This window comes from Aplidium turbinatum, chromosome 6 (assembly GCF_918807975.1).
Source record: "Aplidium turbinatum chromosome 6, kaAplTurb1.1, whole genome shotgun sequence".
Taxonomy (NCBI): domain Eukaryota; kingdom Metazoa; phylum Chordata; class Ascidiacea; order Aplousobranchia; family Polyclinidae; genus Aplidium; species Aplidium turbinatum.
In genome coordinates, this window is record NC_137477.1 from 26,654,994 (window position 1) to 26,671,770 (window position 16,777).

Consider the following 16,777-nt stretch of genomic DNA (forward strand, 5'->3'; position numbering starts at 1 on the left):
ATAAAAATAATCTACAGATAAACCAAGAATAACTAATCCCTTGCTAACATTACACTAGTTTGTACAACCGCAACTGTGCTGAATTTGTTTACAAACTCAACTGCTGGTCAGAGTCGAATACTTAATCCCGAAAACGTGCGTCAGGTTTACATCGGTTCATGCGTATTTAATTCCAAGAACCAAAATGAGGGAAACGTTATAATTCACGTTCAACACCAGTGAAAAAGAGATAACCAAACTTTGAAGATTTTAAAATGCAGGAATAGTTATTTAATTAGTAAGGTAGGCTACTGAAGTTCCATTTCGCACAACTAAAAACACAAAATTGCGTCTCACTGCCAACTGTAGGCCTGCAGTATTTTAATAGCAGCTGCTTGTTCGCACCGAAAGTCGGACCTGTTTCTCGTGCTGAGTTGCGAAAACGGTTAATCTTGAAATCGCTTTCATTTCATGTCAGTTTTATCCAATTGTAAAAATAAAGGTGAGTCCGAAAAGACGACTACCGGTATAGAAAGTGTGCGCCTCAGCAAATATTGCCTTCGTTTGGTCGATTTTTGGGTACCAAAGTAGATCCCGCATACAGCGCTGGCTACAATTTGGGTTATTACTACGTAATTTAATGTCCTTCAGATGACTGAGTTGTCTAGTTGCTTAAAATTGGTTTTGTAAATATTATATCATTACTTTGTGCAGTGCCGGTCTTTGGGGTGTGCAAACCGTGCGATCGCACAGGGCCCGCAATTTACTCAGAAAATTCAGTAATTTTGTCATTTCCAATGGAAAAATTCAACACGTGAATTCAACAAGGAATTAGCAACAAGAAAACATAGAGACTCAACGGGTGCAACCTATTTCGTTCCCTGAACATTTCGTACCCTAAAAAGATCGAGAAAAAAAACAACATAGCCGAAGTTGCTGATCGGAGTTGCCGCAAACATTTCAAATTTCTCTCGATCTTTTCAGGGGACGAAATAAGTCAAAATTTGATTTTGTTACTCCGATTTCAGGGTACGAAATCGGGGTAAGAATTTTTCAGGGGACGAAATAGGTTGCATCCAGACTCAACATAGCTTTATTTCCAAAGAATGCATGATCTTATCCTTTTGCTATGCCACTGGACAGCACCATTTTACAGTAATATTCATACCCAAATTTTGAACATGCTCTCAGAATGCCCCAAATTCAAAGTAATTTTTCAAAATTTTCTGGGAGAGGTTCCCCAGACCCCCTGCCGCTGGGTGTCGTCTTCGGCGATCACGCCGTCAGGCTTCGTCTGCCGACGATCAAACCACACCCTCCCATTTCAAAATACCTAGCTATGCTACTGAATTGGATCATTGTCATTGGGGCCCGCAAAGCATATTCCGCACAGGGCCCGAAATACCTTAAGACCGGCACTGCTTTGTGCTTTGGAAGATAACAGTAGGCTACTACTCATGCACTCTAGTTGGTGAGAATTTTGTGGTTTTGAAAATTAACAAATGGCCTGAATAAAGCGAAAACATTTTGTGGAATTAACTTTCTGCAACTTCAACTGAGTTTACCGTTTGAAACTAGTGAAGAATTTTGTGTAGCCTAACATCCTGCTTGAGAAAGTGTTATTGGAAAATTCCTGATAAGAACCGCTGAAGATCAGTGTGGCTACCTGGGCAGATCACCAATGGAGCTTGGAGTGGAAGAAGAACTCTAAAGCTTCATCTCTGGACACCGGCCCCATTCACCCGAAAGGCTTTTGCCAAGAAGGGACTGGGTCAGGGTGGCCCAAAAAAAAGATTTTAAACTTTTTCTTGTTTAGATCTCTGCATTGTGGTCCAAAATGATGCCTTGCCAAATTTTGTTGAGATTGGTCCACATTTGACGCCATAGCAGTGGGCCGGTACCCCCCGCCGGGTCAAAATCGGCCAATCTGGCTAAATCTCAGCAACCGGTAGGTCTAGAACGCTCAAACTTGGCTTTGAAGAAGCAGAATACATGGTTTCCTGTGGAAAATTTGGCATTGCATTGAGGAAGTTTTAGTTTTGTTCCCGTACTCACTTTTTTAACCCTTATCCTGTAGCCTAATTACGGGCCTGGGAGGCCCGGTGAGAGAGAAAATTCTTTTAATTTTTTCTTTTTAAGTTTTTAGGGCTGTTGCTCTAGAAATGCCTAAAATAGTGTCGTTTGCAAAACTTAAAACCGGAGTGTAACGATTATTAAGTCCAAAAAAAAATTTGTTGGCTAAAAACAAAAGTAGGCTACACCTCAAATTGCAATGAGTAGGCTAAACTTTAGATTATAATCTAAATTATAATAGAATTAAGAAGTGGTAGGCATACACCAGCGAGGTGGTGTTCGCCCATTTTAAAGTTCATGAGTCATTAATTCTAGAACTGGCCTGTGTTGACTTTGATTTGGGTACGAACATCGGTCTTGCGTAGCGTGAAGTGTCGACCTAAGATTGGTGATCTCGCCATCTCTGAGCTGTGTCGTTCTGTGTTCTGCAGCGGCTGTTTGGAGAGTTTCACTATCCCAATCTGAGTAAGCCTATAGCTCCAATTTGGGTTTCAGGGTGGGATTCGGGAATGATTTGGATGTCGGGGGGCTCTCTTGAGTGTGCAGCTCAATTATCTTGGGTTAGGGTTGTGTTTGTCCATCATTCACATTACGTTCTTTTCATTTTGTTTCCGCATATGTTAATTCATTTACATAGATAGTAGTAGACAAAACGTTAAATTTCAGTAACATACACTAGCGTACGCAGGGGGAGGCCGTTGGGCCATGCCCCCTCTCTCTCCCACTTAAAAATGTTTTAGTAGTTAACGACGTAAATTAAGGCATTTAATATGTTTTGGATTGCACTGTCAAAGCAATTAACAATGTTTGTCTATAGACTAAACCAGGGCCGGATTTACCAATAGGCTAGACAGGCTGAAGCCTAGGGCCTCAACGTCCAGGGGCCTCGAAACTCGGTTTCGAAGTTGTAATTCTTTTAAAAACTTGACCAGTTTAAACCCTACCTAAAGTATTTATATATCAAGCTTTTAAGAGCAAAAATTCTATACACAATTGGTTTGACAGACTTTCTAAGCGAAATTAGAAATAAGCTTGGTCAGCAAGCAAAAGCAACCTTGCCGAATATTAACTACAGAGCTGTCACTAGGAGACAAAGAAATGCACCTGACGCTTTAAGTGAACTCTCTTCAAAGGAAAGGTTTGAAATAGATTCCTTTATCCCTATGCTCGACGCACTTGAAGCTAATTTAAGAAGAAGAGCTAATGTGTACAGTGACATTGCAGAAATGTTCCTCTTTCTTGCTAATCTGAAAGCAACTAAGGTAGAAATTGTACGAGGCGTAGAACTTTTAAAGGAAGCGTATCCGAAAGATGTTGACCCGAAACTTGCTGATGAACTTCTACATTTTCATTTGTACGTGAGACAAACACAAAACCAAAGGCTTGCCGGTACAGAAGAGCAATTTATTTCCTTGTCTCATGGAGATCTTTATGAAATTATATGCAAGGAAAAAATTAACACTGCCTTTCCTAACATGGAAGCAATATTAAGACTGTTTTTAAGCTTAATGATCAGGTCACCAACCGATAGCTCAATTGGTTAGCGCGTCACTTCTGAAACGAAGTCGCTTCAAGATCAAGCGGCGCTAGTTCGACTCTCGGGATGTGCGCTTGAGCAACGCACGTTAAGGACTGCTCTCCAGTCTCCATTCAGCGGCACCTAGTGAATGGAATAACTCCCCGGCAACAAGACTTCAACAATCGGAAACTACACTCTGTCAATCTCGGTGACCGGGCCTGCGTCAGTGATTCAAAGCCTCTACAAGTATGCGAAACTGCCAGGATTAAGCTCTGCAAGAAGCTTTTCCAGTTCGAGGATAAAGATTCAATCAATCAAACTGCTCAGGAGAGAGATCTTTCTCAAGGCTCAAAAGCATCAAAAATAAATTGAGATCGACAATGTCTCAAGAAAGTTTGTTCACACTGAGCATTGAGAGTGACAAACTTAAACAGATAAATTTTGATGAACTTTTGCATGATTTTGGTTTGACCAATGCTAGAAAAAAAAATTGGTAGCCTAGTCTTACTCTATTTGATGGCTGTAACTATTTCTTATGTCCTCGTAAATAAACATTACAATTATTGTAACGGTTGTTTGATCAAAGATATTAAAATTAAAAGCAAAACTGCCTAAACTAGATTTTTATTCTATTAATTAAAAATTTGCACCCATGAATGTGGAAAATGAAAAGAACGAAGAGTTTAATGCACTCATATTTTTAACATGCAAAGAAATTTATTCTCACACGAGTCAGTTCAATCATATATAGCTAAATATCGATTTCGATCAGCTAGAAGATAGATCATCTTCAGTTAAGCTTATTCAAATTCTATTTGCTTATTTGAATAAGCTTAACTGAAGATGATCTATCTTCTAGCTGATCGAAATCGATATTTAGCTATATATGATTGAACTGACTCGTGTGAGAATAATTTTTTTTGCATTACAAGACATGTAACCGAGTCGTTCATATCAAGCATTGTTGTGGGTTTGACACCTGTCAGAAGATACTTCATTTTCTTGATCATATTTTTAACATTAAGCAATGACATGTGATGTTGTTTAGAGAGAAATTCTGAGCTCAAAAATAGAGAGGGGCCTCACAGATGGAATAGCCTAGGGCCTCTCATGGTCTAAATCCGGCCCTGGACTAAACCAATACGAAATACATGCCCCATCAGCCCCAATCCACCTACGTGACCTACCCCACCCCAGGTATGCCAATGTAGCATAGTGTTCTGTAAGCCTATTAGGCTATAGTGAGAAAGAAGTGGATAAAGTCTAAACTAAAACCATACTGGCTGGGATATCATGAAGACGTCTGGGATATCAAAGGCCAATGGCGTAGCCAGGGGGGTTTGGGGGTTACAACCCCCCTTTGGCAGTTGGCACACGTGTGACGTCACGATATTGAGAATGCTGCTTTCAGTCTCTTTATGCTTGGGAATGATGCTTTCAGTTTAAAAAAAAACTTGCCTAATTATAAACAAAACTGCATTAAAAGAGCGAGTTTGCCAATACCAAACATTCAAACATCTCAGCCAGGAATTAGCAACAAGAAAACATAGAGACTTAGCTTTATTTCCGAAAAATGCCGAAGAAAACATGATCTTATCCTTTTGCTATGCCACCTAACAGCATCATTTTACAGGAATATTCATACCCACATTTTTTGTTGAAAATGCTCTCAGAATGCACCAAATTCAAAGTAATTTTTTAAAATTCCTGGCTACGCCACTGTCAATGGTCCCCCCCTTGAGAGAATCCTGCGTACGCCACTGGTAACATATATTGGGCTGCAGATTCATTACTTTATATCCCATGAAACATACATTTACTGTTTAGTTTTACAAACATTTAAAACTGTCAACATTGAAGTGATTACTGGTAATGCTTAGGCTACTGAGTGTTGTATTGGCGTGCCCATAACCATAACCTATTTCAATTATATCACTAAGTTATGACTGTATTAAAATAGTTGCTTAATACATGTGTTTTTTATATACTGTAACTACAGTTGTTTGATTTTGACATTGGGTAGGCTGAAAATGTAGTTTTTTGTTGGTAATTATTGCAGGGATGAAACCAGTTTCAAAAAATTTGGGGGAAAAAAGGAAAATCTGGAGTCACCCCAAGAAAATAATTTTGAAACGGTAGAGCTACATTGAATTTAGTACATTCTGTGGCAATTTTGGGATCGCAATTTTTCGGAGGGCAAAATAAAAATTTTAGGAGGGCAGTTCCTCCCCTGGGCAACCCTGTTGCTACATCCGTGCATTATAGCATAGGCAACTTTGGCGAGCAATCATTTTCTGAAAACGAATACAGCCGATGTAATGAATTGAGATACGATGGACTTACTTTTTCATATTATGTTAGTATTGGGCCTAAGAGGCCCGTAATCGCTTTTTGTGTTACAGAAAAGTAATTACAGGATAAAGCGTCGTTCACACTGTTGTGCCATGTCTCGTGCTGTTCTTTGAGATGTTCTCGCTCCAATGGTTTTCAGTGCGGCTGTTCACACTGCGCGGCTTGTGACGTAGTCGCTTGAGACGTTCTTTGTACGGTTGAGCGAGAATTGCAAAGGAGCGATTTCGGCTCAAGTCACAAGCGAGAACGCGAGATTTGTAAACAAGGGTTGAAAGGCAAGCAGGACCTTTGTGGGTGCTGTGACATCACAAAAACTGCTTTAAATGAAAATTACTCCCATAAAAGGTTTTGACTTGAGATAGGAGGCAAAGTATGTCATTTTATCTAACCTTCCTTGCAAGTGCAGTGCTTTTTTCGTGTCTGCCCTCTGGGTATACAAGCTGCATGATGAGGCTTAGAACTGCAGAGTGGAGAGATGAAATAGGCCTAGGCTTTTACTAATACAGAATCAAGTTAAGTGTAGGGTGACTAAGATTTCATATAGGCTACATTTACATGGTAGAAGAAAAGCTACTTTGCAATTTTAAATTCTTCAGCAGGCTTTTTTAAATATGTAGGCTAATCATTAAAAACTATATACCGGCACTCCTAAGTTTTGTGACTGGTTGATTACGCTAGGCTAGTATCTACAATACATACTATGTCAGTGTCATCTTCTTTAAACTAGGCAACTAAACCTGCATCTACCAAAGCTGTGGAGACTACAATTGTAAAGCAAAATTTAACATGAGAAAACTGTATGATATGAAGAATGTGTTTTGTTATTTTGAAATGCATATAGGCTATATAAAACACTGGTAGTATACTGCATGTTTGAGTATATCAGTCAAGCGTGACGGTTTCCACTAGCAACACCCGCTTGTCAGGACCTGGAGCCTTGTCTGGTACATACAATGTAAACCTGCTTTCACAATGCTCAAAGCTCCGCTCACTACAAGGCACAGCACAAGCCTGTCAGTGTGAACAAGGCTTAAGGGTTAACATCATCATTATTTACTTTTGTCTTCCGACGAAAAACAATAAGTTGAATTTATTGAACATCGCTGTTTGGCGTCTGGCAACGCTGTTTATTTACACCCGATCTGGTTGCTGTGCAAGTGCAGCAGTTCAGTGCTTCCACTTTGAAGGATTTTATCCCGAAATCGGGATTTTTCGACGCTTCGAAGGATAAAAAAGGGAAATGAAGATAGGAAGGATTTTTTAAGGATTTTTAACCATTTTACAAGGAAATTTTGTCTTAAAAAGGGAATTGTTGTTTTTAGCAATTTTAAGTAAAACTTTTTAATATTCCCTTTCAAAAATTCTAACAACGACTGGAATAAGGATGATCAGCTGGTTTCCGTCGTCCCTCGACATCCGGAACCCCTCTTACTCTCTTTCTCATCCTCACCTTTGTCGCTTGATTTTTTTTCTCGCCATTTTGGGAATTGGACGTGATTGCAGACTGCAGTGAGTGAGTTAGTTCTCAGTTCTTTTAGTTAAAATTAGGTAATCCGTTGATTTACAGTTGAAGTTGAGCAGCAATGACAAAGTTCACTGAGGTTCGACCTTCCACGTACAGTTAGGTATGATAAGGTTAGACTAGTGATATCCTTCCGGTTTATAAAAGTTAGTTTTTGCCTATGATGCTAACTGAATATGGTGTCATAGCAATAGAGGCTAGGCTATGTAGTGTGTATACAACATGTATAGTGTACACAGTCAGACTGAGTTAGTATCATGAATAGGCCTAGTATCCTTGAGTTTTTCGTCAGTCTCAGATGATTGTGAAGAAGTTACCGTACTGACAAGGAGAAAAAAGAGATAGCCTAGCCAATAGTGTTAAGTTAGCGGCTTAGCGCATCAAGGAAAACTAAACACAAAAATAATTTTGTTAATGGATGGATAATTTGTTGAAACTGGACATTTACCACCTGTACATTTTCGCTGTTAGGGATAGGTTAGGAGTCCGGGTAGGAAAGATGAGAGTGGTAATTGGTAAATGTCCCAGAACCGACTAACTGACAAGCAGTTTTTTGGATGGACACTCATTGGACAGTGAACAAAGGAAGTAAACCATGTTATTGTAAAAGTATGTGCATGTGCTGCGTATGTGCAGCCTACTGTTCTAATAAAACAACGTTGCTTCGACATACCAGCGCTACTGAATAAAATCGAGATTACAATGGCTTTAACTGAGATTATAATAACTTTAAAGTTGTATTAGCACCTTTTTTAACCTAAATAATGTCAAAAATAACCTCGCCTATGAAGGAAATTTTAAAAGATTTCCAACTGAGAAAAAAGGGATTTTTCAGGACAAAAAAGGAAATTGAAGAGAATTTATCAATTGTCAGAAGTGGAAGCACTGCAGCAGTTGGATGCAAACTGATCAGGCTGGTTGTAGTTTGGTTTGGTTTTTGAATTTTTATCCTCGGACTGACAAAGCTTTGGTAGGTTATTCCTGGTAGTTTCATATTCTTGTAGAGGCTGTTGACACAGGGCCAGTTCCCGAGAGTGAAGTTTGCTGATTGTTGAAGTCTTGTTGCCAGGGAATTACCATATTCCATCCATTAGGTGCCGCTGAATGGAGAACAGTCCTTGAGGTGCGTTGCTCAAGTACACATCCCAAGAGTCAAACCAGTGCGGCTTGATCTTAAATTTTCTTCGTTCACAAAGCCAACTGAGCTATGAGGGCGTTTGATATCCTATTGCTATCTATCAGTCTGTAACAATTTACAAAAGAGTTGTTATCCAAAATATATATGACTTAGGAATGTATCAATCATATTAGAATTTTTATATACTACTGTACTACAATATATGACTACTTGGCTGCAAAAAATAGGGAGCTAGGCCTGTGTAGTACGGTACCGTACATGGTACATCACTTCAAACATGCTTGGTTTAACAACTTGAGACATTATATCCTTTTGAATTTTCTTCATGATTTCAGTCTATCAATTATTGTTTAAAAACTGTCTATAATTGAATTATCAATTAAGCTATAGCAATCATCCTCATTTCATGTTGCAATACTGTCAGCCATGCCTCTCCAAAATGTGTGCCTAGTCCTTTTAAATACATTGTTAAAAAGTGTATTTTGGTTAGTTGGTTTTGAATGTTTTCATGTTCATGCATTTATGATTTGAAGGTTGAGGGGTTAAATTGAGAAAGGTGTGTTTTTCAAGATGGAGTGGATTAATATTTTGTCACTCGGATGCACTTTCTTTACAATCATCATGTTTTCCACTGGACTGTAAGTAGGCTAATACCCTTTTCATTGTTAGTTTGGGGGCTTAACTTAATTTTGTTTATATAATTCCAAATTTTTGCCATGATAATCATATTTAATGTAATTGTACAATAATAATTGTAATTACAATTAATACAGGCCCGTAATTATACATTTTAGCTTGGGGGGGCTCAAAAGCTGTTGCGAAGTAAAAGGCTATGCACATAACATTTTTAGTTGCAATGAGTCTAATTTGCAGTTTTTCGGGCAAAGGCACGGCATGTTATAAAGTCACAAGGTGCTAGATAACAGTAATTTCGAATGATTGGGATAATTCCAGCCAAAACATGGGTAATTCCAGCCAAAATAATTGCAGAATAGAAGAGATGCGATATTTTTAACACACAACTTTGTCAGGAATGACCCTCGTGACTTTGTCTGGTACAGGTCTCCACCAAACCACTTTATCCCCTTTGGGGTGTAATATTCGCCAGTAAACGTCAAAAAACACTAACAGCTATCCAATGTTGATGGATTTGTTTTTAAGAGATATTTATGGACAATATTTCCAAAACCAGCATCTTACTCCATTGTAATTGCTTTTACCTGAGATGCCTTGCCAAAAAAACTCACCCAAATTTAAAAATCATTATCGTGCAATCTGTCTGGAATAACCCTATAACACCGACACACGCCCCATCGGCCTGACACTACAGAGACAGGCATGGGTGCGCCTCAACCGTTTCCGTATGGGCGTCGGGCTTTTCCGCTCAACCATGCACCAATGAGGAATGGCTTCTTCCTCCTCCTGTGAATGTGGTGCCGAGGAACAGACCGCAGACCACATCATCAATGACTGTACCATCTTCAAGCCACCTAACGGAGTGGAAGGTCTGCGTGTCCTGGGTGATGAAACTAAAGACTGGCTGCTCTCTAGCAGCTTTCCAGTGTAGTCCGGGAACATCGTAAATCTGGGGTGGTAAAAGGATAGACCCTCGACCCCAAAAGCTCAGACGACGACGACGACAAACCCTATAACTATTACCCTACCAGTAGCCTACATCACAACTACAAAATTACAAGCAAGATAATTGTACAAAGTGACATAGGCTATGAAAATCAAAACAAATTAAATATAGAAAGTCTTGGGTCTGGGATTACTCATTTGGAAAACCAAATGTAGCTTGCCTGGCAGAGTTTGCATTGATGAAGTCCCTTGATATATCGTTTACATTCAAGCTAGAGACTTCTTCTTTGTGTACATGCAACAGCAATAAATTGTACGATCTGTCATGAGACATAGATGTTTTTAAACAAGTTTTTAAACAAGTTTTTAAACGCTTCATTGCTGAAAATGAACGCTCCCTGCAAGCATTAGTTGATGGTGCTAACAGAATCATTTTCACCAGTTTTTTGACTTCCCCAACAGATTTGAATACAATATGTATCTCTTACTTTGAGCTTGGGGGGGCATTCAAGCCCCCCCGGCAATTACGGGCCTGAATTAATAACTTAATTCACAAAAACGTCTGACAAAAAAACATAAATAGCTTACATACCGAAACGAAATCTACCAACTCTGGTTTAAATTCAATGATGCATATTGTCAATGCATCGTTTTTCATTTTTTGCTGACAATGTGGATGGTTATGATATTAATTTACAAATAGCAACTTCATTTTTACTTGCATCTGAAGCTAGTAGTTGACACTTCCAGACTGTACTAACAAGCTTGGAAAGGCTAAAATATTTGCCTACTTCTATTTTTCTCACTTGAATTATATGATCAGAAGTTTGATAACTGGTGTGATACTGATAGCCATGTGCTGTGCTGTTTTCCAAATGCACAATTTTACATTTGTATTTTTTGAATAAAATTATATATACCTTTCTTGTATGTTAATTAGCATAGCAAACTAACGTTGCATTTATGCCTATTGCCTATGCTACACTAGTTTCAAACTCCCATGATGTCAAATTGATCTTTGTAATTTTTTAATAAAAAACAATATATTTATATGCCTAATTTTTAACAAAAGCTTCACTTTTTGATAATTGAAATCAATATGACTGCAGTATATAATATAGCTTACCACAACAAGTGAAGTCTATTTGAGGGTAATAATAAGTTTGACAACCAATCAGCTTGATGTAACACACGAATGACAGATTCTAAATAGTGATGACATCGGCGGCAACTGTTTCAACCCCTATAAACTGTTGTCTTTATCATTTGTACTCATTAACTTTTTTGGTGTCTCTTCTAATTTGCCTTATTTGTGTTGCTTTGAATCTCACACAACAACTCCAACCATGAAACAGGCAAAGCATATTGGCCAATAAGCTAGACATGTTAAAGACCCACTTCACCACTGCAGTTCAACCTCCACCTATTCTCACTATGGCAATTCTAAACTATTTAGTTTCAATTGAACATGAACATTAAAATCAATATCATAATTAAAAAGATTTAAAAAAAATAATCTGTGTGTATTCACTATTCTTGTATCATTAATCAATGAATTTCTTTCACTGTCTTTCAGACCACAGTGCCTCCAGATGTTTAAACAGAAAAACACAAAGAATATTCCTTTTCTTCCTTATCTAATGACAAATGTGAAGTGAGTGACATGTCGCTATTGTCTTCAATTTTTAACTCAATGAAAAACGAAAAACTGGTTTCAGTTGTTAGATTTAAGGTATTTGTTCTAATCTATAACTTTTAATTTCACTTATTAAATTATGCATTATGCTTAAAAATATTGCAGTTGCATCGCATGGATTGTTTACGGGCAGATGACATACAATTCTACAGTTATTCTTGTGAACATTATTGGCTCGTTGTTGCAGACTGTATATATGAGCATATTTATCTTCTATTCAACAACCAAGGTATGTTTAAGCTTGTATACTTAGTACTTGCTGTCGCCCTGATGTTTAATGTTTATATTTAAGTCATTTGTTTTCAATTAAAATCAAACAAATGCGTCACAAGAGCCCAGGCGAATCTGTCATCAGGTTAGCTCTCCCTTCGTCGAATCGTTTCCAGTTCATTTCCAGTCTTCATTTTTACATTGATTTAACCTTTGCAGATGTCAACATAAAAATGATGTAGTTTGTCAACTACGTTTTTGTCGACTGACGATTTTAGTGCTTGCCTTCATTATTAGTTACGACACCATGATTCGTTTGTTTATTTTTATTGGTGGACAGATGACAATCACACGCATTAGTGTAAAACGTTCTATGTGTCTAGCAACTGTCATGGACACTGGGGAAGCAACTTTACTTCAAGATCTACTACAGTGGTGCTCACTGCTCAACCAGTCGACTGCGGTTTACCGATAGTTTGCCGACTTTAGATATATATATATATATAAAGCTTTGGTATATGGCAAAATGTTAATGGCAAATGTTAAAAATTTCATGGAAACAAAAGATCCCTAGCGATGAAGTTCTCTCCAAATTCAATTCAAGCAAAATTCTCTTACTTCAATTTTCTTCTTTTGACTATTTGTATTTCAAACTCACAATAAGGCAAAACTCGTCACAAAGATCATTAATAGAAGGGAAGATAAACGGTAAAAGAAACAAAAGCAGACCAAGAATGATTTGGACAACAAACATCGCTAAATGGACAAAATTAAGTTATGAAAGTGCAGTACGCACAGCTCATGGTCGAGAACAATGGCGCATTGTATCCAACCCTCAATACGAGGAAGGAACATAATGATGATGATGAGAGAGTTTGCTTTGTTGAACCATGTGCTAACAAAACAAAGTAACTTTAGCGGGTTTAACATGTTTTATTACAAAGACATATAATATAATTTAAAAATGTATCAACTCAAATGTTTTCGACACATACGTGTGTCCTCATCAGGAATGAGATAAATCTGATACGTACTATAACTGTAACGACACTCGAGACTGAAAAGCACAAACTGAACAAGTGATACAAGAATGATTTCGAGCAAATTATACTGTATGGTGGGAAACAGATCACATGAGTTGTAAAGTACACTGATAAATATTTCGCATCCCGTCCGTGTCAACCTACGTGGTTACTGGTTATGGTTTGTTGAATCATCGCAGGTTGCAGTATGCTGCGTTGCATTCAATAGAAATAATCATCCGGTCGCCGTTGTTCGATTGTGTCGCATTTATCCGGCCCATTGTCAGAACGCTTGGGAACAGCCGATCTATTTCACTCCGATTTTCAGTCAAAACGACAAGGACACAGAACGTGAATTGAGAGCTTTATTGTATCATGAGCTTGTGGTGCTTTTGCAAGCAAACAAACCCTTCATGTTTGATGTAGTTGTTAACTGTTCATCACCCAAATACATTGTGCTGTGGCAGCTAATCATCCACTCGATATCATTTCTCTCAACGCAGCTATGACGTAACGTCAATGTGGCCAAAGTCGACGGCGAAAAGCTGTGCGCCATGTCTGTCTTTGTGTGACAATCGTTTGCGTAGTTCCTGCAAGTCATTGCCATCAATGGAACACGAGAACTTTTTTCTTCACCTCAAAACATTACATTTTCTTTATTTGTGTCAACCAATCATGAGTTTGCACTAATGAGAAGTCGTCTGCTATTATATACTGACTGTTATAAATTATTATCAATCCAAGAGTGAAGGAACTACTTGAAAATTTAAAAATACTGGTTTTGTTAAGCTTGATCTTCAATTACAATGCAGGAGAAAGAAGTAAAGCAATCAATTGTGGCAGCATTTATTTTCTCCAGTACCTGGTTTGTGACTACTCGTCTCATCTCGAGCATGGCATGGGCTGTGCAAATTGTTGGTGTGCTCAGCTGCACTATCACCATTCTAATGTTCGCTTCCCCCCTTGCAGAAATAGTAAGTTAAGAATGTTTGTGTTCTGTTTGTTTTTTTACCTAGCAGCTAATCCATTTTTAGCATTGGAAAACTTGCAAGCTATTTCTTTATTGTCACCGTTATTGGATAACTGTTCAATGTTCATACAATATACATATATATATGGTGTTTTTCTGTAATCTGTATATAGCAGTTGTTAGACCAAGAAAATTGGAGAAGTGTTACAGCACAATAGCACATGGAACCACTTGAGTGTACTACATATCATAACTCTCGACATATTTACTCATGTTTTTTTGTTTGTCGTATCCAGGCTTACACCCGGTGGTTGAAGATTTAGATTAAGTGGACGGGAAGGCAAGGAAGCCAATCTTCGTGTCCACCTTCAGGCATGCCTTTAAGTGTCCTGCCAAAGACACAGCCGCATGCTCTTGAGCGGTGTCGAACCGGCGCCTTTTCGATTGCCGTCCCAGGGCTCTCATCACTCGGCTATGCAGCCGACGTGATATTATATCACTCATAATAATAAAATTATAAGCTTTTGTTTAGTGTATCCGCCATTATGATATACTGTATTAATTGTTATCAACAATACTTTTGCTAATAATGTTGACTCTGTATCTATATATATAATGTATACTACTGAAACGCAAGCTCTATTGAATCGACGTTTTCGCTATGACAGAATACGGTGATACGCCAAAAGTCGACGGCCATATTATCCTTCCCCTTGACCGTAGCCTCTTTGCATTGCGCCGGAATGTGGACAGCATTTGGTCTTCTTATAAAAGACACTTTTATTGTAGTGAGTATGCAGTTGGCTTACTATTAAGATGACTCATTTGTGGAGACGCACACAACATCGGTATCTGTTCACACCAATAGCTTTGTAAGAACTATGCTTTACAAATATGTTGCGGCCTTTTTTGACTTATAATAATTAGCGTAACTCAATTTCAACACACAATGATTGTTTCTGACTTAGTGAAGTAAAGGTGAGTAAAAGTTCACCAAACTGTATCACACCATATTCTTATGCTGCTTTGGGAGGTGATACAATGGTTGTATATCCCATTGGTAAAAGAAACAAATGTCTTTCTGTAGTTGTTAAACCTGGGACAATGCTCAAAACAGTTTAACCTGTATCTAACTGAAAACTTCTTTTTTTTAGATTCCTAACATAGTTGGAGTTTTGACAAGTCTCTTCAGATTTTATTTATTTTATAGATATCGTTCTGAAACATCGGCTACTTTACCTTTGTGAATTCTTATGATATATTGATATACTTAGTAGTTTTGTATGGTCCAAAGTCGTACATTTTAAACATTTGTACACAAGCTGAAATATATATTGCAGTCCACTATCAAAACTTTACTGTTTTTATTTTTGTTTTTGTTTGTAAATTACATTAGCTGCTTTTTGGATGGCTTAGGCTACTTTTTTTTTCTAATTTCTAGAAACATAGAAATATCAATTGCATATTTGTAAATGCAGAGTTTTAGTTCTGTTAAGCGACTGCTTTAGCGCATACCGTATGCACGAAAGGATAAGTCTTCCTTGGGTTCTTTTTTTCATTTAAGCTTCTGTGGCCGAGATTATACCCTTGTACAGGGGCTGTATCCCCTTTTAGAATTCGGGGGGGGGGGTGATTTTTGGACAGTGGGCTAAAATCGTCATAGTCATTTCAACAACAACTTTCAACTCGTCTTAGTCATTCCAACTACTCCAATGAATGGGGGGGTTATCACCCCCTTCACCCCCCTTGGATAGAGCCTATGCCCTTGTACCCCTCCATCCATGGTGTCGATATTTACTCTCGAATGAATGCTAAAGAGCAGTTAATTTTTTGGGTTCATCATCATCATTACTGCAAAGATGAAACATTTTTAAAAAAAGGTTTGCCGTTCAAGATATATCAGTTCAATTGAGTTAATGAGACGTATGGTGTAACATCACTCTGCAGTTCACTACGAGTGAGGAGTCTGCAATATTGTTTCTTTTATTGATTTTGATCGTTATATGCGAAAGAAACGTTTGCTTATCAGAGAGAAGCATGCCAAATGAAAGGTCTGTACTTTTTACTGCTCTCGGTTTGGCCATAAAGTACCTTACAGTTTGGTTTCGTGATAAGTGCATGTACTTCCAGTAAAGTGTAAACTAAACAATATCCGCTTTCACTACAATAGGATTTTCTGGCTGGAATGAGTTAACTACAAAAATAGCAACTTCACTATTAGCTTGTGGCAAAGCTTGTCTATTTCTTGCAAGCGACTTATTTCCATTTTAAAAAACTTTCTAGTCATAAAGTTTGTTTTACGATATCTAGTAGGGTGTTTCATTTTTTCACCATTTTTGAAATTCAAAATGCCTGGGGTCCCATCTGGTGGTATTTGGTGGAAAAAGTTTACACCCCAATTTTTTTTCAATTATGACGTCATATTGAGGTGGTCTACGAGGTTTGAAATTTTTGGGTCTCAAAATTTCGAAATTTGGCCGTGTCTCCGGAACCACTCATCATAGATCGACAAAATTAGTATCAAAATGCGCAGAAGGGTCAGTTTCCTATACCTGATGTAGAGAATATTAAGGTAGTATCTGCTTCAGAAAAAAAGTTATTTCAAAAAATCTGATTTTCGGTCTATTTTCTCCTGATGAACAGAGATCAGGTGATCAAGATAAAAAGTTTTTCTGTATTTTTCCATTCTTGGAAGCTGCTATTGCGTAATAATAG

General features: G+C 38.0%; 1 protein-coding gene across 1 annotated transcript; it reads left to right on the plus strand.

Annotated features, from left to right (window-relative positions):
• Positions 1-8,913: 8,913 nt before the first annotated feature.
• Positions 8,914-15,497, plus strand: LOC145772756 (sugar transporter SWEET1-like). The gene is made up of 6 exons (XM_082584634.1): positions 8,914-9,221; positions 11,741-11,818; positions 11,966-12,089; positions 13,905-14,066; positions 14,731-14,850; positions 15,217-15,497. Exons 1-6 carry the CDS (start codon positions 9,154-9,156, stop codon positions 15,307-15,309), a joined length of 645 nt encoding a protein of 214 aa, XP_082440760.1. The 5' UTR covers positions 8,914-9,153; the 3' UTR covers positions 15,310-15,497.
• The last annotated feature ends 1,280 nt before the right edge of the window (positions 15,498-16,777 follow it).

Coding starts and splice junctions, on each gene's coding strand:
- LOC145772756 (XM_082584634.1), top strand. CDS start 9,154: ATGGAGTGGATTAATATTTTGTCACTCGGATGCACTTTCTTTACAATC. Junction 11,819..11,965: donor TATCTAATGACAAATGTGAA/GTGAGTGACATG, acceptor AAAATATTGCAG/TTGCATCGCATGGATTGTTT. Junction 12,090..13,904: donor TCTTCTATTCAACAACCAAG/GTATGTTTAAGC, acceptor ATTACAATGCAG/GAGAAAGAAGTAAAGCAATC.